At 28.3% G+C, this 25374-nt stretch overlaps 1 protein-coding gene across 4 annotated transcripts in view; it reads left to right on the top strand.

The window, feature by feature from the left end:
* LOC126264148 (rhophilin-2-like) overlaps nucleotides 1-25374 on the top strand; it is a 79586-nt gene that overhangs the window by 38072 nt on the left and 16140 nt on the right. The window contains exon 1 of one of the 4 annotated variants that reach the window (XM_049970870.1): nucleotides 1928-2020. The exons of 1 other annotated variant lie outside the window; for it this stretch is intronic. In XM_049970870.1, coding sequence (XP_049826827.1) covers nucleotides 1940-2020 — 81 coding nt within the window. In that variant the 5' untranslated portion in view covers nucleotides 1928-1939. Of the gene's footprint in view, nucleotides 1-1927; nucleotides 2021-6949; nucleotides 6992-11658; nucleotides 11674-25374 lie in introns of those variants that run through there. 2 more of the 4 variants (XM_049970873.1, XM_049970874.1) reach the window with 2 other exon arrangements.

The following is a 25374-nucleotide window of genomic DNA, read 5'->3' as shown; positions in this document are numbered from 1 at the left end:
TAACTTTTTTAAATATTTAATTTCTAAATCAAAATAAGAAATTTCTAATCTCTAGAAAAAATGGTATTTTTTATTAAAATTAACTATATAAACATCTATTGAAGTTTTTATTGCATATTAATTTAAAAGTACGTCTAAGCTATAAAATATCCAATTTTTTAAATTATTTTACGTTACTGATTAATTTTATGATATAATAAATTTTAATAAATTTATAGTTTTTCTAAATCGAAATTACAAATTTGTAATCTGTCCAAAAATTGAAATATATGTAAAAACAAGCTCATTACAAAATTATTCATTTTTAAATATTATAAAATAATATTTTTAAATATTTAATTTCACTGAATGATCTAATAAAATATAAGAAAACTTTTCAGAATCAAGATAAAAAAATTCTAATGTATACCAAAACTGTTTTTCTTTTGTTTATTTTGTTTTTCTTTTTTTTTGTTATTAAATTATATATTTTTTAATATTATTAAGTATAATATAATTGTAATCAAAGTCAAAAATGTAAAAATTCTTTTAAAAAGCGTTTTTTACATTTTTATTTCATTTATTAATTGACGCCACATCTCGTTTCTTTTCTTGTTTAAATATTATAAATAGAATATGCAACTTATTAAAATATTTTATTTTTTTGAATAAATATATTTTATATTTTATATTAACATACAAAAATGTAATAAATTGTAAGAAAAATTAAAATTTTTAAAATGAAAACTAGAAATTTTTAATATAAACCAAAATTCGTATTTTTCAATTTATTTTATTTATTAAGTGACCCTATAATATTATTTAGGTATATTATTACAACAATATATAGCAATTTAATATTTTGTTTCACTCAATAAATATCGTACTTATATATTTAAATATTGTTTAATAAACATTTTGTACATTTTTTTATTTTATTTTTATATTTTTTATTAATAAAATGATAAAATAATTTTGCATTTTTTATGATATTTAATAACTTTATCTTAGACTATTATTTGTTCAACAATTATCATAAAAATATTGATATTATACAATTGTAAAACAAACATATATTAAACACACAAATTTTTGTAATTAATTGTAAAAAAATATTATAATTAATTATTTCTTAAAAATTAAAATCAGAAATTTATAAACTGTGTCAAAATTAGTGTTAATTTAAAAACGACCTTTAGCAAACAATTATTTCTTTTTGTTTTGCTTAATTTATTAATTGACCTCAAATTATGCTATTTCATGAGCATTATTACGAAAATTTAAATAAAACACAATTAATTTAATAACCGCGCAAGAAGCAGTACGTGCAATTGAAAGTCATAAAACTTCTCCGGACATAGACTCACACATACACACACATACAATTATGATTGCACGCGTGTCAAAACGTCTCGGGACAGGCCGCGTTCAAATTAAAAACCAGATGAAGTAACAAAACAAAATTACCAGAGTTTTTTCGCGTTTCTTCATCCTGCCATTAACCTTGCCCCAATGAAACCTCCACTACCATTGTTGTTGCGTGCGTGTGTTTTTGAATAATTGATACGCCAATTGCACACACACACACACACACATATACACACGCAAACACACATCCCTTCTCTTGTCTCGTGCTCATCGGGCGAAACTTCTTCGGAGAACCGTCGCTTCCTCAGCAACCTCATTTCTATATCTCGTGGAGTACCGTTGCAGTCCTTCACCAGCATCGCAGATGCTTAGAAACGACCGTTCGTTGATTGTCTTGTCCGACGTCCGATTGTTTCCGTGCCCGTATTGTTCTTGTTCTACTGTTTGACTTTTTTTTGACTACTGCTATTATTATTGACGTTTCAATAATTGGTCATTTTTTATGGAGTACTAGTACTTAGTGGTGGTATTGTTTCTTGTGTTGTGCGGATATGAGTTGAGGTGGTTGCTTGACGGACAAGCAGAATAAGGGATGAATAAGTTTTGTAGTTTTGGTAACAGTGAAAAATTGCAGCAAACCATGCTGCTCATGCCGGATATTACTATCCCACAGGTAAATTTACTTTTTAAAAATTTTTTAATATTCTATTTAATTTTTATCACCCCCTTATTGTCTGTAATAAGCTGTAAATAAAATGTTTTATATAATAAAGAACAAATTTGCGAATCTTTTTTGTTAGTAGACTTTATAGTTATTTACTTTCTTTAGTTCGTTGAATTGACTATAATAAATAATATATTTTATTCACCATAAAAATATTTTATACTTATAATTGCCAATTTTGAAAACAAGTTAAACTATAGATGATAAAATTAAGGCCTATTGTTAACTTGTTTTTAAATTATTTTTCATAAATCCAATATTTCTTTTTTATAATATGTTGCTAATAATTAGAAAGTTTGTTAATTAATGTTTTTATTTTAATATATTCAATAAAATTATCATTAAATCTGTGACAAAGAATGATTAATAGAACATTAATAAAAAAACTAAAACTTGTATATCGTGTAAAAAAAACAATTTAATAGTAAGTGACTATAAGTTTCATCAGTACGTACATAAACTTATATTGTCAAATAACGGAATTGTTTATTGTTACTTTAATTACACTATGATTGGGTTCTTACTTTAATATTCTATAAAAATGTCAGTTATGTACAAGTTTTAACGTTATGATATTTTAAAACTGAAGTAAAACTTAAATAAAAATACATATTTAATAATATACTTATTTTTAAAAATAAATATAAAATATTTGTTAAAAATACATTTGAGACAGTAACATGCACAGCCATATTCACAGCCAAGTTTGACAAATCACATTTGTTTAATTAAAATAACAATCTTATTTTTACTGTGAAAACAGGATTTAAAACTAGTTTTAGATAGTTTATAATAATTTATGAGTCGGAAAGAACATCATAATTTGTAATAAATTTCAATAATTATTAATTATTAGTTTTTAAAAACAAAATCACAATTTTTTGTTAGTATAAAGTCTTAATTCAATTAATTGAGTACATATTCTTTTATAAATAACAACAATATTTTATAAATATAAAAAACAAGATATAAAATTTTATTTATACAGTTTATATTATTTTTATTTTATTAAACATCAAAATTGGAATAAATTGTAAGAAAAACATTGTTTTTTAAAATAAAAATAAGAAATTTGGAACCTGAACCAAAACTATATTTTAAAACAATATTTAACTAGTTAATAATATTAATATTTTATTTTACTGAGTATATAAAAATAAACTGCGTAGAAATTATTAATTAAGAAGATAATTTGATTAATTTTGATATACATTTATAAAAATATATTTGAAACTTTGCCAACATATCATCGAAATAAAAAATTATGCAAAAATCGTGCTTTAATACTTGTTTTAAATAATTTGTAATATTTTAAAAACATTTTAGTAAAATATAAAATTCTTACATATTTTTTAAGAAAATTTGAACAAAGAAAGTTATGTAATGTGCCAATTTATTTAACAAATCAATAATTTTTGTTATTGTATAATGCAAGTCTTAATTGAATTAATTAGAAAATAATTTCATAGTTTTTTAAAATACATTTTAAAAGAAAAGTAATATTTAAAACATTTTTTATATAGTTTTTAATATTTTATTTTGCTGAGTGAAAAAAATACAGAATTGTAATAATTTTGTAATTTAACGTAATTTTTTTGTTTTATGCAATCTTTAACATTTTTAATATATTATTTTATTGAAAGAATATTTTAAATATTGAAAATCGTTATAAATTGTAAGAAAATTATTGTTTTTTTATTTTAAATAAAAACAAGAAATTTGTGTTAAAATTACATATATCCATATGTTATTATTATTTTTTGTCAGAAAACAAAATTTAAAACTTGAGTTTACATTTATTACAAAAAGTATATGAAGAAAATTAATAAAGCAAATTTTATTAAATAAGTAAAATCACAAATTTGTAACCTATCACATTTTTTAATATATTGTATTATTTTACTGAATGAACATAAATATATAAAATTGTTATAAGTTGTAAAAAAAAAAACATTTTATTTTATAATAAAAACAAGAAATTTGTGCCATATTTTATCAATTATATATATAAAATGAAATGAAGAAGATAGAGAAAATTGATAAATGAAATTTTAAATCAACGAATAATATATAATATATTTTATATCAACCCCCCTTGTACACACATGGGCGTCGCATTCGCCGACCCAAAACCGACTTGGCACACAAGAATTTCAGCAATTTTATTTCCACGCAATTATCGGGCGCACCCAGTTATGAACTTTCTTTGTAGGTGATAATTATTATTTCGCTCGGATCGTGATTTTTATAATTGTATGCAGATTGTTCGGACCAAACCAGCCTTAAACGAATCAGACGTCCATTCCCGCGTCCCACGTAGAAACTTTAACCTACATAACGTTAGAAGAAAAAAAGAATGCAACGATTTGCGATGCAGTTTTGTGTGTATGTGTGTGTTGGATAATGCAACGAACAAAAGTGAGGCATTCGAAATATTTTATTGTGCAATTATGTCGTCATTGACGGAACCATAAATATTATTATTTCGCATTCGATCACAATTTAAGATAAAATTTAATGAAGAGTTTGTTTAATTGCCTCAAGGTGGAACGTGGAAAAGTTGTGTTGGCCAACGGATATCCTGTGGTCTCCATCTATGTGCAGAATACATAACCATGGGAAGATCCTTATTTAGTAACAATTAGATACGCGACTAACGGCGTATCAATAACTTTATTTTTTTATTTTGCCGTTTTCGTTTTGGCGAGAAGGCATGATTCTAACTGAATTTTATTTATACAGTTATGGCAACTGCCAAGATTTACCATTTGACTTAGTGGTGCATGAAACCGAATCGCAACCAATTGTATCAGACCGTTTTGATTCACGAAGAAAATTATCTACTCCACGATATTCTGTTATGTAAAAAAAATTGTTTGTGGTTTATTTAGTGAAATGGAAACTAATTATATAATAATCAGGTCTCATTAATTTCTAATAAAATAATCACTAACATTTTTTTTTCAATCAAATAGAATGATTGAAATATCATATCACATTTTTATAAGACAGAATAATTTTTTTTTTTTTTTGATATTGCAGGATTATTTCTTTCAGACACAATTGTGAACTTATTCATTGGTAATATTTATATTATTCAATTGTATAACTCACTTTCAGTGGGTAGAAATAAACATGACACTCCTGAGAAAAATAATTAACAAAAAAATTCAAGGTCTAAGTACTGCTGACGTTGCTAAAACCTTAAGATGTCCTAAATGATTAAACAATGCACGTATTTGAAGACAACTCCTTTTATAGGCAGACAAATTGGAAGAATGAGTAAATGAAATCTTTTCTTGTCCTCTAATAAAATAAAGAATGTGTTAATATCAGTGTATCTAGTAGAACAATCAGACGTCGGCTGAGTTAACAAATCTTCCAATGATGTATTCCTGTAAAGAGACCATTGATAGCAAAAAAGAATATTCAAAAATATTAAAGTTTGCATTATTATCCTCCAGAATTTTGGCGAAGAATACTTTGGTGTGAATAGAATCAGATGGTAAACAATACGTTCGTTTTCTAAATTAGTTTTTGGACCTTAGATACAGTACAAAAACTTGGAGAAAATATTTTGGCTTAAGGTTTTCTTGGCACGGTATAGGTTTATAACAGAAAATTATTAGTGAAACGGACTGTTTCATACATAAAGATATCATGAAAGATATAATGGAACCACTTATCAATGATAATTTATCAGTTATATGGATGTTTATACATGATAATGATCTGAACTAAATGCTTAAAAAATAATACTGATGATTGATCAGCACAAAGTCCAGTTTATGGAATCAAATGTCTCTGTTTAAAACACCAAAAACCATCAAAATTTGGTAAATCGTCGAAATTTCTTTGATAAGCAAGAAATAATCCTCGATTTCTCTAAAATTATTTTGTTTTTTCATATAGTTTGTGACACTTATTTATAACTCTGTATAACAAGTCATTGCCAACCTAAAATATTGTGTTTTTGCATGTTTTTAAAGTTTACAAATCATTTTAAATTCATAGACATTAACATCGTAAAATGTCCCTTTTAACCTAGAAGATAATTTAAGAAAAAAACTAAATATGCACTGGAGTATGGATCAATTGAAAGGAAATTCGAATAATATTAAAAATGGTGAAAAACATAAAATTGGAGTGTTGCCTGAGACTGAACGCCAGTGTTAATTTCAACGAGCAGCTGCACCATGTTTATTTGTTTTCCTGCTAACAGATATAATTTAATTGAGAGATATATAGATCATAAATTCGTGAACATAACTTAATTAATATATTTCAATTAATTACCATTTTCACGATGCTATCATAACACTCGTGAGAGGATCCATAAAAGTCTGGCGAAAAAACAGTTAATCCAATATGGAATTAATATTTTATCAAGTAATTAATCTATATGTGGTTTTTACGTCTTTTACACATGCCGTGTGTCCGTTTTTTTCCTCTTTCTTTTACAGATCGAAATTCCGAAACTGGTTTTCCTTTAACCCATATTCGAGACGGCGAATTTAACGGTTCCCGTGTATTTTAATTGCTCCGTTAAAACTACACAAAGGCTTCGACTATTGATTTTTAAATCGGCCATCGCGTACGGTACGATTATGAACACTCACTTATTTACGATAAACATGACCGCAACAATGCGCGGCTGTCCGTAAACGACGATTATTTAAATCCGAATATTAAAATGAGCCACACTCATTAGTCGGGCCGCAATTAACGTGTTAATTCGGACCGATCCGTGTGTTGTAAGGTTCCTTTGTTTAGTGGTCGAACAAATTGCCATCGATGCGTACCCACTTACTACGGATTACGAATAATCTCGGCATAAGGATTTCCCATCACGAATTTTAATGTATTGCTGTAATAAACCAGGAAACTCTCTAGATGAAAAAGAAAGCAGCTCAAAAAAATGTATGTTTGTATTTACAAGCGATAGATGCGCATTCATTCCGGTACATTTTACACTTTTTGTAATAACACGGTTTGAGGTATGTTTTACTTTCTACAACAAGTTGTTAGGCAACAAAAACAGATGCATAAATACAAAGCGGTTCACATATATCAATTTTATTGGTCTTCCACCAACTTCTTTACATTTAAATAAATTTTTCTTCTAAAATATTCAGTTTTTAATAGGAATAAAACCTAGTCGGGTGATAAATATGATGACTGTTTGCTATTCAGTCGTTTTTTTTCTGCTTGTGCAATGATATATTGAGCCATTAGCAAGTTGTTAGTACCATTTGGACCTTGTCCATAATGAAGTTATTTTAATATGCTTCTTTTATAATAATTCGTATTTTAATATTAATGTATTAAGGTTTTTTTTCTTTGAGGGAGTGCTTTTCTTATGTTTATGCAATGATGTATTGAGCAATCAGCAAGATGGTCGTACCATTTAGACCTTGTTCCTAATGAAGTTATTTTTAACATGCTTCGTTTATTTATAATTTGTAATTCACATTTTAATATTAATATTTTTTGAGTAAGTATTATTTTATGTTTATGAAATGATATATTGAGTAGTTAGTAAGATATTGGTTCTCTTTAGACTTTGTCCTTGATGAAGTTCATTTTAACATGCTTATTTTATTTAAATTTTGATAAATCACATTTGAATATTAATGTAATAATATTTTTTTAATTTTTATTCAGGGATGCTTTGAGCAATTAGCAAGATATTCGTACTATTTGTCCCCCAAGAAGTTTATTTTTTCAAGTTTCTTTTATTTATAATTTGATAATTCATATTTTAATATTAATGTAATAGTGTTTTTTTAAAGAAATAAGTATTATTCTATGCGTATTCAACAAAGTACTGAGCGGTTAGAAAGATATTGCTATTATGTAGACCTTATCTTTGATGAAGTTAATTTTAACATGTATATTTTATTTAAATTTTAATAATAGGTTATAGTGTTTTTAAGGCTTAATTTTTTATGCTTGTGTAATGATATTTAGAAACATTAGTATGCTGTTGGCACCATTTGAATCTTAATTTAATTTAAAAACATTTCTTTATTTAATAATTACAGTTTAATATAAGTGTAGTCTTTTAAAGAGAGTATTATTTTATGCTTATATAATTATATATTGAACCATTACGTATTAGTTGTTGGTACTACTTGGACCTTGTTCTTACTGAACTTAACTTTACCATGGTCCTTTTATTTAAAATTTAATAACATACATTTTAATATAAATGTTTTTAAAGTAATATTTTTAAAATTTATGCTATGAGATATGGAATTATTACGTTGTTATACTCTTTGATGAAGTTCTATTTTAACATACTTCTTTTATTTAGAATTTAATAATTCGCATATTAATATTAATGTAATAATATTTTTAATGGTTATACACTGAGATATGGACCCATTAGCAAGTTGTTCGTACTCTTTGGACCTTACCAGTGATGAAATTGATTTTAACAAGATGCTTATACATTGATTTATTACACCATGTACGTAATGAAGTTAATTTCAACCATCTTTCATTTGAATTTTGATAACTCACGTTTTAATATTAAAGCAACAACGTTTTTTTGAGGGGGACAATTTTCAAACTAGTGTGAGATTTCACCATTCCGGGAATAGCAGTCAATTATGTCGTAATGTGGAAAAAGTCATTGTCAACCGTGGGTAGTGTTCTTGGAAACGCAATAAATACATGAGAAAATTCTTCAGCTCGACGTCGGAAGATATATATTATCCACGATGCAGAAGAGACACATATTGACATATTGATTATTAAGATCGATTACGGATGAACATATGATTGAAAGCTAAAGTTTTTTGAATAATCATTGATATACAGTGTGTTTTAAGAGTGTCGATCAATAAAGTGAATTCAAAAGTTGTCAATCATAAAAGTTTAACTACCAACAATTAATCATTACGTTGTATTAAAATAGAAGGTGAGCAACAACCCAACTTCGCCACACTCCTGGCAATTTAAACGGGCATTCATTTAGAAAAAATCAATGAAAAACGGTTCAAGAATAGCCGCTTGCTGCTTTTAAAAGCGTAATGGTCAATTGATTTATGTATATCGGCGACGGGAAAAATGGTATTACCATAAACTGTCACTTTCACTGATACATTTACACATCTAATAATGGCCTAAGCCTGTAACCAGATATCGTATTTAATTCAGTAACATTCATACTTTCCAATTCCTCTCAGTATCTTATATTCTTCTGGTAAAGTAAAAGTGATGTAGATTGGTCTATATTAAATATGTCTCTGTTGATTAATGGTATCAGCTGAAAAATTAAATTATTTGTATTAGCAGGATTGCAACACCATAGCTAGTATTACAGTAATTTTGTAAACAAAACCTTGTTATCAAATAAAACTTGAATCAGCCTTTCTATATAAATGGCATGATATCATATTGTTTTAGGGTGAATCAATTTTCATTTACGACACAATTAGACAACAAACTGTCGACACAAAATTTTATGTTTTTTTATCTAAATTTCACAAATATGTCACGTCGTAAAAATGACACGTTCCCCTCACTTGTCGTACAAATGTTGTGATGGGAACAAATTGAAGAATAAAAATTCCTAAAATTTTAATCAGACATACACAATCACTAAATTACACACATTAGAATCGTCGATCGACGCAATAAATAAACATTATCCAATAAAACCGTCCTATTAGCATTCATTCGATCGGTAATTAATGAAAAATCTGATAAGGCCGTTGCCGCGCGTCAGCTTAGACCCTTTTGGTGTATCGTTGATGGTATTTATTTTACATGCTTCAGGAATTCTATATTATACGAGCGTGGCGTCCATTTCAATTCACATGTCTCGGTATTTATAGCGTTTCCGTGGACGTATTCGAATGCGGAGCGAGGAAATGAAAATATTGCCGAACGGAACGCCACGCAATGCGAATAAATTTCGTATTTGTGCATGTGCCCGAGCAAAATTGGCGCTAGTTTTTACCACTTGGAATTCCTGGTGGTGGCCGTGTGCGACGTTATTGAATTACAACGACCGAAGGAGACGCGTTTTCTCGTTTTCTGCCGACGCAACCGAAAAGGCAAAACCCGGTTAGATTTGTAATTAATTTATTTTAATTTATTGCTTGTCACAGCTTTTATTAAATCGCCTTTTTTTCCTTGTGTCACACTAAGGATACAATCTGGTTGGTTCGACGCCATAACTAATGGTAACAATGTGGAATTACAATATGGAAAATCCGTTTGACACGGTCAATTATTTCGTCTAATTAATGCGGAAATGGGATTTCTCATGGGGAGCTGTGGGGAGCGGCGACGAGAGTGACACGCGTTGTTTTGTGTGGCACCGACGAAATCCTGAAGAAATCAATCGGTTTTACAAATCGCCTTTCGTTTCTTAATTGCCCTAGTTTGATCGTCAAACTATATTGTTGACGTTTCATCATCCAATTTCGTTTTGATTTTGACCATTTAGTGTGAAATCTCACCACACAATTAAACCATGTTTGTATTCACGTTAACCTCAGCCTCAGTTTGTTGACTTGTGTAATTGTTTGTTTGTATTGCATGTAAATTATTGTTTTGTTGCGTACGAAATGCGAAATTGAATCCCGTAATCCCGTTTATTGCCTGCTTAAATGAAACGATGGGTGGCTTATTCGTAAAAGGAAATTTAATTTAATTAAATCAAACAGTCACAGAGAAATTTGCAAGTAAATTGTCTTTAAATATCACTTAGATATTATGTGTGGCTTTACTTTCTCCGCTTAGCTCCTATAGATGCTAAAGACAATTTAGTTCCGTCAATCAAATTAAAGTAACAAATTAAGTGAAACCAACAACGGCTGGTAAAACGTGTGTGGGCATTTCAACATGACAAAACACCGTACGAAAATTTTACACGTTTAAACCGTAAATGAATTGGCAACATTAAATCGCCATTGACTAATTAGATTTTACTAGGTAACAGTAAATATGTAAAGAATGTTAAGTACACATGGCAATTTTGGATTAGGTACTTGGGACAAGAATATTCTCCCATTAAATATAAATGCCAAAACCATTATTTGGTTCACGTGTGTGTGTAATATCGGTGTATCAGCCCGTTTTCTAATATTTCGCAAGACAACAATGAATCGTTGTAGTTAACCACATGTTTAAACACTTCAAAAACATTGCATTTGTGCAACAACACTTAAAATTAACAAAACGCCGCTTTTTTCGACATTGTTCTTCGGCCGATCAATTTTATCTCTCTGGTGCAATGTTGCAATTGGATATGTCCGTTGCCCAACTGTGGTTAAACTTCGTAGCGAAATGGAATCGTACGCGTACGGTGTTTGTGTAAGCTTATCATCACAATTTATCTTTATTGTTTCACTTCTTTTACGTAACAATCTTTCACCCACATGAGCGTCGCGCAGTACTCGGCGGACATTGGTTGGCCGAGGGAAAATATAAAATTAGTTGAAATTTACGACGACACAAACTGAATGTAAACTAGTACGGACTATAATGAAGCTGAATAGGCTCTCAGCCTACGATGCCTTTTAATTCCGCATACGAAGCAATGCATCATGTAAAATCCTCGTACCGTTTAAACTATGATTTCCCAGGTATATATTTATTACGCACATATTCACATCGAAACTTGTTTATTCAATTTCCTCCTGCGGTAGCTGTATTTCATAAATTTTCAATTTTTTTTTCTTTCCCCGCCGACTTCCTACTTACGTCATGAATTATTTATTGCCGTATTAGAAAATGATTTACGGCGCACACTAAATGGCCGATTTTTTATGTTATTTTTTTCTTTTTTACAGGTAAGCCAACGCGACCATAACTGAAAACGGCGCAGGCGGTCAGTAAGTATGTTAATGTTTTGTCGTGTCCGCGTAATAGTTATGATGGAAAAATTGAATAACAACAAGGAAATTATATTTTTCTCGGCTTGGTTATCTTCCATCTGTTGCGACATCTTCCCACAACACGGATGATATGTTTGTCGTGTCCCGACTGACTGTGAGGGTCAAGTAAATTACGGTAATTATCTATTGGAATCGGCGATTTACGATGCACACACGTGGTGGACCTGCATTTATTAAAAATCCAACACGAATCGGCAATTTCACTTGAATTTCTTGGATGCGAATGAATCCGGGTGATAAGCATGGTAGGAAAGTGAAGATGGTACTTGTAATGGCAGTAGAAATGAGAGAGTAATGCTAATTTGACACCATGATTAAAATAGTTACATATGTGTAATGATTGGAACTAGAATTTAACCAATTAAAGCAAAACCTTAATTAGAAGAAATTTTTGTTGTGTATAAGTAATAGTAGTAAATATTTATGACTTCATTCATCCTCTTTTGGCTTATTGATTGTACATTTATTATTTGATTTGTTTATTATAAATTTGTATGCAATATATTAATCATACGTCTTCTCTAACTGACAACATCTAGAATATTTAATAACTGAATAGTGTTTCATTTATGGAATGTCCAGGATTCTTTGAAATACTTTTTCTTCAGTAACAATTTAGAATGTATAAAGAGACAGGATTATATAAAAATACTAAAATGTTTGCAGTAATTTAAAAAATATGTTTAAAAAATATATTTATTGTTAATTTACTTCTAAATTCTGAATATATATTTTCATTAATTTTTATTTATTTAAAATTTTATACTAACAATTTTTTAATTTAATTTTAAACTGTTTTTAAAAAATTAAAAATTATTAGAAATATCTAAATTATATATATTTTGGTATTCTATAAGTTTGTTTTTAAAAGATATATAAAAACCATAATAAAAATCTTATTTTTGCAATAATTAAAAATAATCAAAAACATTTGTGAACTTTTATATTATTTAAGAGAAATTTACATAATGAACATTACTTCTTGGATTTCAAAGTTACATAAAATCAGTAATAAAAAACTAATTTCTCCAATAATTAAAAAAAGTTTCATTAAAATACAAATTTATTGTTAATTATTTTTTTTTCTACTTATAAATTTTCGATTATATTTAATAATCATGTTTATCCCTGCTACATAAAAAAATTTTTTTCAAAATTATATTTAAAAAAACCGTAGCAAAAATCTAATTTTTCTCCAATAATTAAAAATCATCAAAAACATTTGTAAACTATTATATTATCTAAGACAAATTTATATAAGGACATTAATTTTTGTTTTCAAAATTACATAAAATCAGTAATAAAAAATTAATTTTCCCGATAATTAAAAAAAAAAGGTTTCGTTAAAAAACAAATTAATTGTTAGTTAACTTTTGTTTATACATTTTTAACTATATTTGATAATCATATTTGTACCCGCTATATAAAATACATAGAATTAATTAATTAATCTCCAATAATTAAAAAAAGTTTCGTTAAAACACAAATTTATTGTTATTTACTTTTCTTTTTTGTTATTTATTAATTTTTATTTATATTTTATATAATTTTTTATCTCCAATAATTAAAAATAATAAAAACAAAAAAAATACTTCATATTTTTTTGTTGTTAATGAATTTTTAATTATATTTTAAAATCATTTTTATCCTCCACTATACAAAATACATCGAATCCAGAAATTGCGAAGTTTACTAATTTTGAACGATCCTTTTACAAATAATAAAATTAAAAAATTTAAATTATGACTTTTTCATTACTACTCTTTTTAAATTCTCCACTATATAATATATAGAAACTTACAGTTAACAGCTAAGTTTTATTTGAATTAATATTTCAGTTTCTAGAATTTTGAAAAACTTGATTGGTATTTTATTGTTAATTTATTTAAAGATATAGTATTGTTATTTAATACTTCTAAACTATGAATTAAAATTTTTCATTTATACAAAGATTTTAAAAGAAATTTTTACTCTTTAAGGAAAATTCTTGAGAGCCTCATAATTGACAAATTTCTAATAAATATGATTAAAAGTTTTTATTATCGAGTCGATAAACTGAATATCTAAGAATCATATATACTGAGAATAAATAGTAAATCTCCTGCTGGACAAGAGACATTTTCCAGCCGGCCATTAGCGATATTATTCTGCCGGCATATTTCTTCTGCCGCTGCCATTATACCATCCGACTTTATGCAGATCGTAGCCAATTATTGATCCGTTCGTCCATCCAATTTCCGGTCCTTACGTGAAATTCGATCACCTGTTCACCGTTTCCCTCTTGTCGAGGGCCGTGAAATGATCGGTGTCCAATTAACCGTTAGGCATCCAGTCGAAACATGAAACCGACCAGTAATCGAATTGATTTCTTTTCATGTACGATCGCGACCAGTTACATAAAAGAAAACCAATCGGCCGGTGACATTGTTACCGATACGTGTTCCATACGCGTAATTGCCCGCCTGTTCCATCCCGGGCAGGCACTTATTTAATTATCCCGATTTGAGAGCCGAAGAAACGAGACCGAGGGAATCGACTGTCGGCAATTAAAATTGCCAAGTAGCATTTTCGCAATTAACAACTTTTAACAACGGGAATTTCTGCCCTGGCAAATAGCGACGGTGCTTGATTGAAATATGTTTTCATTAACGTCATTCGCTCCGTCAATCAGCAAACGATCGCTCCTCAGCTCCAGCTCCCGCCGCACATTCCGCATATTATTCCGTGTGTTTAAACTCTGTTATGCAATAAAAGCAAATCGAATTAGCCTGAATAGCCGATCGGTATTAGCACCCGCATGGGATGAGGCCTTAAAACGGCAACATAATCACATAACCTCCCGGTTTATTGGATAGAGGGAACCGATCGCGTGACCGCCTCGGCATTGACATTGACCGAAAGTTGCGGTCTCTTTAAACCGGCATGCCGACCTGGCAATACCTTCGAGCCGTATCGCTTCGGATGCGTGTGTGCTTGTGCGTTACGATTCGAAATCTGGGAAGTGTTTCGGGGACACGCGATCTCACCGCGTGCAAGGAGATTCGTCGGAGATCATGTGGAAGACCGACCGATTCGAAAATGGAATGAGAGTGCCGCACGGACACGTCCTGCGACTCATTTGGTTTTGACCTATTCATACACGACTGTTTCTTAAATAAAATAATTTTTAAGTTTGGGATAACTTAACAGTTGATTTCTATAATTGCTTTGTAAAAAGAACACCTCTGATTAGAAAATGTTTGTGTATTTTTGATAAACGTTTTCCATTGAAAGTGAACTCTCCATTCGCTCAATTACCTTAAGCACGTCGGCAGGTAAATTATAAGTCAACAAACGTAATCTCGACGTTTGTAATACAAAGGACAAATTAAGCCCGGCTCATCGAGATTCATTGATATTTGTCGAAAGTGTCCAAGAATTTCACTTCTTTACTATGCATCACAAAAAGGAAAAGTGTTGGATAAATTACTATTGGTGTGAAGTTTCTGTTAAGTAAAATACAATACAAGACTTTTAATTGAAAGGAAATCTATTGGGTTTCTCTAAAACATTAAAGAAGCTTTTAGTTAACCAATGGTGACACGTCACATTATGCATTTTTTACAAACTTATGTATAAAAATTATATCTATACATTTTCAAAATAATGAAGATGTAACGAAATTGATGAACATCATGGGCATCAGAGATACGATTTCTGGAATAATGAGGGATTGTCAGAGGGGGAGTCTAAGGACCGCCTTACCATTAGATCATACTAGATATAAAACATACTCTTTTCAAGGAGTGCTTTGGTTCCACATATAAAAAAACAAATTCGTGAGCAAAATCATACAAATTAATAAAGGTAACACCACGAAACTTACGAAAATACGAGAATGTGGGGATTGCAGATATGTTGCTGGGAACGAGGAAGAACGTTCATTAGTTACTAACTAAAAAAGTGCAAGAACAAATAAGTGCTGTGATGACTTTGTACCATCTTCGACATCTGAATACTCTCTGAATAATTCTGAAGGAAATTCAAACTTAGTTAAACAGTGAAGTAATGTGATTTGCTACAGCAATTTTTATATAGAAACCAGAAAAGTTTTTGATTACTTTTTCTTCCTTCCTATTTATTTTTAACCAATAACCGGATTTTACTGTCCCATCGGAATTCCGGCACATCCCTTTTAATAATGATGACTTTTTGTTAATATCAAGCAAATACTTTAAATTTTAGATCACTTCAAACAACACTTTTTAATTAACCTTTTAGAATAAATGTAGCATATTTTTATTTTTTTATAAAATATATAAAACAGGCACATTAATAATTTTTATATATTTATTTTTTCTCAAAAACATAGCGAGAAAACTAAAATAAAAAAGTAGGAAAATGTATTTTTGATTGACTAATATGACAAAATTTATATCAAAGCACTAAAGTATCACTTTTATCAATCAAAACGTTTATTAAAAAAAGTATTTTAGAAGCAAACTTCTTTCAGAGACAACATATTTTTAAATATATTATATTTTCATAACCCTTACCGTTTAGAAGATATCGGACGTCAAAGTTTGAATTTAACAAAAAATTCTTTTTTTACTTCTAAATTTTATAATTCGTAGATAAATAAGTATTATAAGATACCCAACATATATTTTTGTAAGAAATTAAATGCTCTACAAAAATATTTTCTGTGGTTAATCGATTACTCTAACCATTTGATTTTAATATATTTTTAATAAGTATTTTAAATTATGCATTTAAGTCATGAATTTTAAAAATATTCATAAAAATTTGAGTTTATTTTGATAGAATAACAGTTTCTAAATTATGTCTTATCTTTTGTTACGGAACATATTTCTTTCTAATCAATTTTTTAGCAATATTTTCTTTTCATAATTTTCATCATAATCACAATTTAGTATCGCAATTTAATATTTTTTAATTAATATTTTAAATTATCTATTATTTTAATTAATTAATTAATATTATAATAAATAGTTAGACTAATTTAGATAGATTTCATATTTCTCGTAAAAATAAAATATATTATTAAAATATTTTTTTTCATATTGATAAATTGTTAAAAATATCAATTTATGTTTTTTATATTTTAATATTATAGTTAATTTAGCTAAATTTTATATTTTTTGTAAAAATAAAATATGATAAATTAAATTTATTTATTTAAGACATTTTATTTTATTATATACAATATTTTACTAATAAAATGTTAGAAAATAATTATGCTTTATTTATATTTTATTATTATAATAAATGTTCAGATATTAAGATATTTTATATATTAAACATATTATTATATATTTTTTATATAAAATATATTATTAATAAATTATTAAAAATATAAAATTGCACTTTATTGATATTTTTATTATTATAATAAATTCGGACAGATTTTATATTCCTTGGAAACATAAAATATGATAAATTAAATTTATTAAGATATTTTATTAGTGTTGTAATAATTGTACAATTTTCTCTACTGGCGGTTAGATTCATAATAGAGACAGTTTTGAGTCTGTGTGGATCTGAAAACGAAACTAACCGGCTTATAGATGCAATTGTTCATGATTTGTTCCAGAAGATGAAACCAATTTGTGAGTCTGATTTCTTTTCCACATCGATTCAATTTTCCTTGCACTGCTCTTTGTTCTCGGCCAATAGATTTCTGAGAACAATTCCGACACGGAAACATCGCCACACCGGAGAGAGTAAAAGTAATACATATAACAGAAAAAAAATTGAACCACAAGCAGTGCATGAGAAACTTATTACATGTAGAAAAATGAGGAACAAAAAAATTCTGCACACAATAATTTTATCGCATAAATATTTATTATAACTTTCCAACACGCACATCTCGAACTGACACACTTGCCCAAATTTAACGTGACTGGATTTTATAATTTATGCAGTTCTTAATTCCCATAATTTATCGACTATACATTTTATCGTGTATGTTAGGTAACAGTTAGTGGTTAACTTAATAATTAGTTGCAAATGTATGCTGTTATTTACACTAAACACATAAATAATATCCGCGTTACATATTCATGCATCCGTGGATGGTTTCTCGAAATTAACTCCAAAGAGAAGTAAACGTAACCGAATTGGTTACAATATTTCCATCGTCGGTCCTAAAGGTAGAGAAAAAATAAAACAATTTCGTGTTAATTACATGGCTCACGCATCCATTACGGGATCCTGTTACAACAAAATGAAACATCGTTTTTTTATCGTCGTGTATTTCGAACGACTTGATTTAACGTGCGTCCACTCTCTTAATTTTTATGTGGAGCAATTAATTGAAGATTCGAGACTGGCCCGAAAATCCCGACCAAATAAGGACATTTGGCACAGGAAATGAACCGGTCGTGCTTAAATTCTTCGTGCGATTTATTCTCGTGCGATGAGAGTTTTACCAATTACAAGAAATTACTGTTAATACAAGATTTTTATCCATATCGTAAATATGTGCACGTATAATACACGATTACAAAATATACCCGCTTATAAAAAATGGTTTGACCATATTTTACAGTAACGGCATTTTTTGGCAAAAATTAAATTGAAATATTAAACCAATATTTTCAATATAGAAATTTGTAAATTTTTGGTGAAGGATAAAAATTATTATCGTTATATGAAATTTCAATATTATAAGTCAAATATAAAAAGTAACAAAATACAGCAATTACTTCCTGTACTATGGGAGTTTTACCATTTACAAGTAATTAGTGTCCATTTAAACCATATATTTTTTATTAATAATTTTTTTATTAAAATTTTATCAGAAAATCTTATCTTAAAGAGCTACATTTTTAGACAAAAATAAAAATTGAAAATTCAATAAAATTTAATAAACTGAAGTAAAATAATAAAACCCTTAAAATTTTCGTAACAATTTTGTAATTTTAAATAAAAATAAATTATTATTATTAAATTTTTCAATTTCTTGTAAATGATGAAAGATGAAATTTTATGAAATTTCAATATTTCAAGTTAAAATTATTTAGTTTTTTATAATATTTTTATAATTAAAATTTTGATAGAAATTCTTATCTTATTTTAAACAATTTAAAAAAAAAATTCATAAATTTTTTTCAATATTAAGTAAAAAAAATAAATATTTGCGTTATATTTGACGACTTATGGTTATTAATTAATTATATTAAATTTCAATATCTTATGTTAAAAAATATTCAGATTAATAGTAAATTTATTAATCACATTTTTAACATTAAATGTCAAAAAATAGAAAAAAAACTCCACAACTAACAAAAATTTTACAAACTTGCAAGATGTGGAAATCTGTAATCAAAGCCTTAAACAATGAAGATAAATTATACTATCAGACCAAAATTCAAGTTTAAAATTTCCAAGAACAATAAAATAAATAATTCTCTGTCTTAAAATTAAAACCGAAAGTTTTCGAAACATTTTTTCAATATTAAATAAAAAAACTATTATGAAAATTTAAAATCATATTAAATTTTAATATTTTGTCAGGTATGAAAATTATTCCGATTAAAAGCAAATTTATTAGACACATTTTTACACACAAGTTTAAATGTCAAAAAAACAATCAAATTGTCATTAAAAATGGCAGAACAAGAATTCTTATAACATTTAACAGTGTCGCATTATTCATAGAGATTAACAAAAATCTTACAAACTTGCTGTATGAGGAAATTTATTAGAAACATCAAAATTACAAGCCTTAGCAAATGTAGATAAATTATACCAATACACACCAAAATTCAAGTTTAAAATGTCCAAGACCATTACAATAAATAATATATTTCATTGTATTGTGGATTTTTGACCGTGAAATAGAAGTTTAGCTTTGGATAACGAATATAAATAAATAATTATCTATGTATAAGAAACATTTCTGCTAAATAACCTGCAAAAATTGTAAAAAAGAGAGAGCTGCTGAAAATATCATCAGTTCAAAAAATAGTAATAGTAAGTAATTTTTGTTATATTTCATAATAAAAATAAAAATTGCAATACGTTTGTTAAATGATTTTTTTCAATATAATAAAGTCAAGTCAAGTCTCCTCTTGCACCGAGTTTACAAGGTGTTGCGGCGAGATTCCCATGGAGAAAGTGGGAGAGCGCATCGACAGGTGAATGGACATTTGTGTTTAAATTCATCGATCTGATAAGGACGTGTCCTGTCTAAATATATAATCATTACCTATCCTGTTTACGGTTTATATTAAAGCGGCGGCCAATTAATTGAATTTATTCCGCAGAAAAAAATGCGACGTAATCGGCGGTTTTGTCTGTTTCAAGTCGTATAATTAACGAGCTTGTGCACATTCGATTCTGGTAAAACGGCGATGACTGCTCCCCGAGATGAGGATTGTACTAATTAGGTAAAAGTTGCTCTTGTGATTAATTCACCGTTTGTGCGTCTCTCGGACTTAAAAAGGCGTATCGAAATTTCCTCGTCAATATTAACATTCAGCGACAGTTGCATTGAAACGCGGAAGTCGTTGTCGATTCTTTTGTGTTTCGCGTCGTATTGTTTGCATGTGAATCATCTACAGATTCTCTCCTAAAAGAAGTTAATAAGCGAATAAGAGAAATCGGAAGCTCTGCGAAATTATTGATTGATATAGATATCCAACTATTGATTGTCGTAATTCAAAAATGTGTTAAATTTATTAATTATTTATTATTCTTATTATATATATTGATTCGTTGGTGGAGAGGTTAAAAATGAAATAAACAATATCCTAATAAATAAAATAAACCTTTATCGCAACGAAATTACTTGCCTGGATGTGTGACTCACAAGTTGGGGGGGAATAAGTGATTAGAGAAAACTTCACCTGCTCTCAAACAACATATGCCGATATAAATGTATATATAGTAAACAAAACAAAATAAATTCACATGACATCATCATCATAATAATAAAAGATAAACAAAATCGTTATTAATATGGTGGAATTAATATCCGTAGTGCATAAAAGCCGTACAGTGATGAATAGAAAAATAATACACATTATTAATTAAATATAAGCAAAATATTTTACTTTTTATTTTAAATAATGATATATTATTTTTACAATTAATCATTTTGAACCTAAATCAAAATAATTTCTACTTAAATGTAATCTTAAACAAAATAAATGGACAATGTGGCAGCTCACAAAAATAGCACACAGTAACGGTCATTATTATAGTAACTTTTTAAAACGTTAAATATTTAGCCAAACTCTTTCATTCATCGTAAACTGTTAAAATAATATTAATTTACTGTTGTTGTTGTTGTATACATATAATATTATAATAAAAACTATTATATTCTTATTCTATAAAATGTTACAATATTTTTCTGAATTGAACTGGACAGCAACAATTTCGAAAACGATTTTTAATTAAAACACAGTTAGAATCTCCATATATCGCATTATTTAATCCTACAGAAAATTTTTCCCTACATCTTTTGTAGAAAATTGAATGCTCTACAAAAAAAGTATAATATAATTTTTTAGAAGACATATATATATATATATATATATATATATATATATATATATATATATATATATTATAAAATGCCCAACATATATTTTTGTTGGAAATTAAATGCTTTATAAAAAGGTCTCCAGTAATTAATGGATGATTCTAACCATTTAGAAGATATTCGCATTATTTTAAATTTATTCATCTAAGTCGTGAATTTTGACCTATTAAAATTAAGAGGACATCTTTGGAAAGTATTTTTAGGGGTGTCTAGGAACCAATTTGTCAGTGTCGGATGTTAAAAAAATAGTCGTCCGACGTTTTAAGATGTGTTACAAAGCAAAGAAAACAATAATTATCACTATAACAAAATATTTCATAAACTTCTAAACAATACTTTTCCTCTTTATCACTCTCATTTGCCACACGCATGCCAATTCATCCTATCATATTGGAACATAATATTGCGAGAAAGGATAAACATACTAATAAAAGAAATTGTCGCTAATCAAAAGTGTTTAACAAGATGTGTGTTCGACACACAAACGCATTATGAGATACATCACAAATTCCCAATAAGTGCAAATCATGTATGTAACAATTTACACCAAAGTATCAATTAATTTAACATATAAACTAGTTTCAAATGGATAAAATAAATAAATTCATTCACTAATATGTCACGCCGCCATTAGAGATGATCCTGGTACATCCTTTTATAATTCCTCAAAATAATTAGTAAATCTTGAACATCAATAAATACTCAACAATCAATTAAAAAACTGAAAATTAAATTATTATGACTCTAGTTAATGATTGATAATAAATATTGTTTCAAACTAATACAACCAACCACTGACAAATATTTCAATGAATAACGGTAATTAAAAACTACATATTACCCTTCTTCGTCAGTTTCACTCTGCCTCCTCCTCTTTTTTTCATATCTAACTATCCATGGATATCACCAATCTATCTTCTTACGTAGCTCATTTTAAAACAGAGGTTCTGCTTCACATTTTACAAGGAAAAAATCAACCAGAATTGAGCGCACCTTAAACAGATATTAATCAAACTTATTTTAATATTTTTTCGAGGAAGAGAAAGTCGGTGGTATGCAAAATACCCAAGTATTAATGTCAGCCAAAGCCAATAAAACAGAGAGATTGCGACCATCTCAACTAAATTGAATGTTAAACAAAAAAATAAGAGTTATGCACTAGTTATTCGAATGATGCACTAAAAATTACAATTATTCATAAAAGGATCTGGTTTTTCTTAACAACAAATAAACGGTGGACAGATTATATTTTATCATTTCCATATAATCTCGAATCTTATCGGACTACAGTTATAGACCTGATGAAACGAACGAATATGTTGTTTTCTTTACACAAAACCAATAATAAGTGAGAAATGTCGCTCGTAAATAAGATATAAACTGGGACACGTAGAAATTATAGGCGTATTCGTGTAATCAACATTACAAAATGAAGATTATTAAAAGCTAGAATTCCCAATAAAATCCTCTACATAGCCCACGGGGAGAATAACAAATCAAACCTGGCCGTTCCCGTTACAACATCAATAAATGTCATGCAGTTCTATTCAGTATCACCCGAGAAATTATTTCGCAAAAAACCATTATTAACCATTATGTTCAAATGAGGCAGATATTTCTAACTGTGCTTGATTCGCTGCAAATGATCTGGAGTCTGGGATGCAGGAAAAAAACGCCCCGTGCTGTATAAATTACGGTCGGGCGTGGATTTTAGCCAATTTTAATTCGTCTGTGAAAAATTTAGAATCGGTGGGCCGCTCGCCGTGTAATTAAGACAATGTAGACACTGACTGTTATTTTCTCATAAAATAAATAGTTTGCATTAATCTCTGTTTAACCGGAAGTATTGAACGGGATATGTTCTTGGTCACTCACCTTGTCACTTAACTGAACTAGTTTGAAGAAGTACGCGTTCCAGCAAAAAAATCAATATCTGCGATTAATATAATTTAATTAGCACCATTTAAAAAGATTATTGTATAATTTATTAATGTTACCATCGAGTGGGCGTGTAAACTCGTCCACTTTTAACCACATTTATTGGCTTCTCGTTGTGTGAAGAGTCGTCGTTAATCATATGGTCGTACTACTGTAATTTGTACAATGGTATATTTCCCATCAATATTGTCATGGTTTAACTGTACTTCACAATTATGTAAACTCTCATGCCCACATCATGTATTGTGGTTTAAAACAATGTAAACGTCGCTTAATTGTTTGGTTGTTATTTTAAGAGGTTTCTTTGTTGTTGTAGTTCACTTTAATGCAATAAAATCATAAAAAGTTTTGGATGTTCCATATGGGTTTATGGAGGTTCTTTCCTTTAAAACATTTTTTTGTTGTTTACTTCACAGCAGTAGCAACATAGAAAGTATTGGACGTTCTATAAGGGTGTGGACAAGATGTTGGATTAATTTGTTTAAGATATTATTTTGTTCTTGCAGTTTACTTTAAAATGTTTTCTTCTTCTTTAAGAGATTTCTATGTTGTTGCAGAGTTGTAAAGAGTTTTGGAGATTCTATAAAGGCACTATATAAAATATTTGGTTGATGAAGAAAATTGTCCGTAATAGTTGTTTACTTAAAAAAGCAGTATCATAAAGAATTTTGAAGGTTATATAAAGGGAATGGACAAGATATTGACTTGGTGTAGGTTTTTTTCATTAAGAGAATTCTTTATTGTTATTATTTATGTAATGCAACAGCATCATACAAAGATTTTTTGTTGTTGTAGTTAACTTAAAAAAACAGTATCATAAAGAATTTTAGAGGTGGTATATAGGGAATCGACAAGATGTTGAGTTGATGAAGGTTTTTTCATTAAAATATTTCCTTGTTGTTGTAGTTTACATAAAAAACATTATCTTAAAAAATTTTGGAAGATATATAAAGGAAGTGGACAAGATGTTGAGTTGATGAAGTTTCTTTTCTTTAAGAGATTTCTTTGTTGTTGTAGTTTACTTAAGAAAACAATATCATAAAGAATTTTGGAGGTGGTATAAAGGGAATCGACAAGATGTTGGGTTAATGAAGGTTTTTTTTTAATCTTTATTAATAAAATTATTATTTTTTATTTATATCAAAGAGCATCAAGGTATTAATATTAATTGTATTGACCAAAATGAAGATAATATTTATTTCTTTGTTTCCCTAGGTTCAATTCTAATGGTATTCTTTTATTTTGAAAGAAAAATGAAAACCAAATCCAACTTGTCAAATGCCAAAATATACTTAATCTGATGATTGACCACATCAAATGGTATGCTGAATCTAATCGTCAAGTATCACAGCCATTAAAAATTTCAAATGATCCACAAAACCGTCCATTTTATATTGAAATACCATAAAAGATTGGGTTAACAGTGTTAGTTACCAATTACCGTGGCATCGTTCGTCCGCATGGTCAATGGGACACGGAAAAACTGGAATAATATCGAAAAAGAAGCGCGTCGGATGATCGCGTAAAGTGTCTAACTGTAACCGTCATAAGTAGAACCACAATCACTAATAAATAAATTGTGAAATAAAAATTTCGTCTATTCATCACATTGCAGTACCGTTTACGATTTTTACCGCTAACTGGCGGGCATAATTCGAATGTGCAAACGCATTCGCCTCCTGTTAGTCAACACATCTTGCCGGTGGATCTGTGTGATTTGTGTGGAAATAAGTGGTTTTGTGGGTAAATTTCGTACCACTCACTGTTGTTTGCTGTTTTGGGGAACTACGTGACGGTTTAATGGCATGAATTCAACACGTGAATTTTTGTGATTTATTAGAAAGATTTTTTTGACACGACAGTCTGAAGGTACATTTTTATTGTATTTGTTATGA

Source organism: Aethina tumida, chromosome 1 (assembly GCF_024364675.1).
Source record: "Aethina tumida isolate Nest 87 chromosome 1, icAetTumi1.1, whole genome shotgun sequence".
Lineage (NCBI taxonomy): Eukaryota > Metazoa > Arthropoda > Insecta > Coleoptera > Nitidulidae > Aethina > Aethina tumida.
This window is presented reverse-complemented; position numbering and strand designations above follow the sequence as displayed.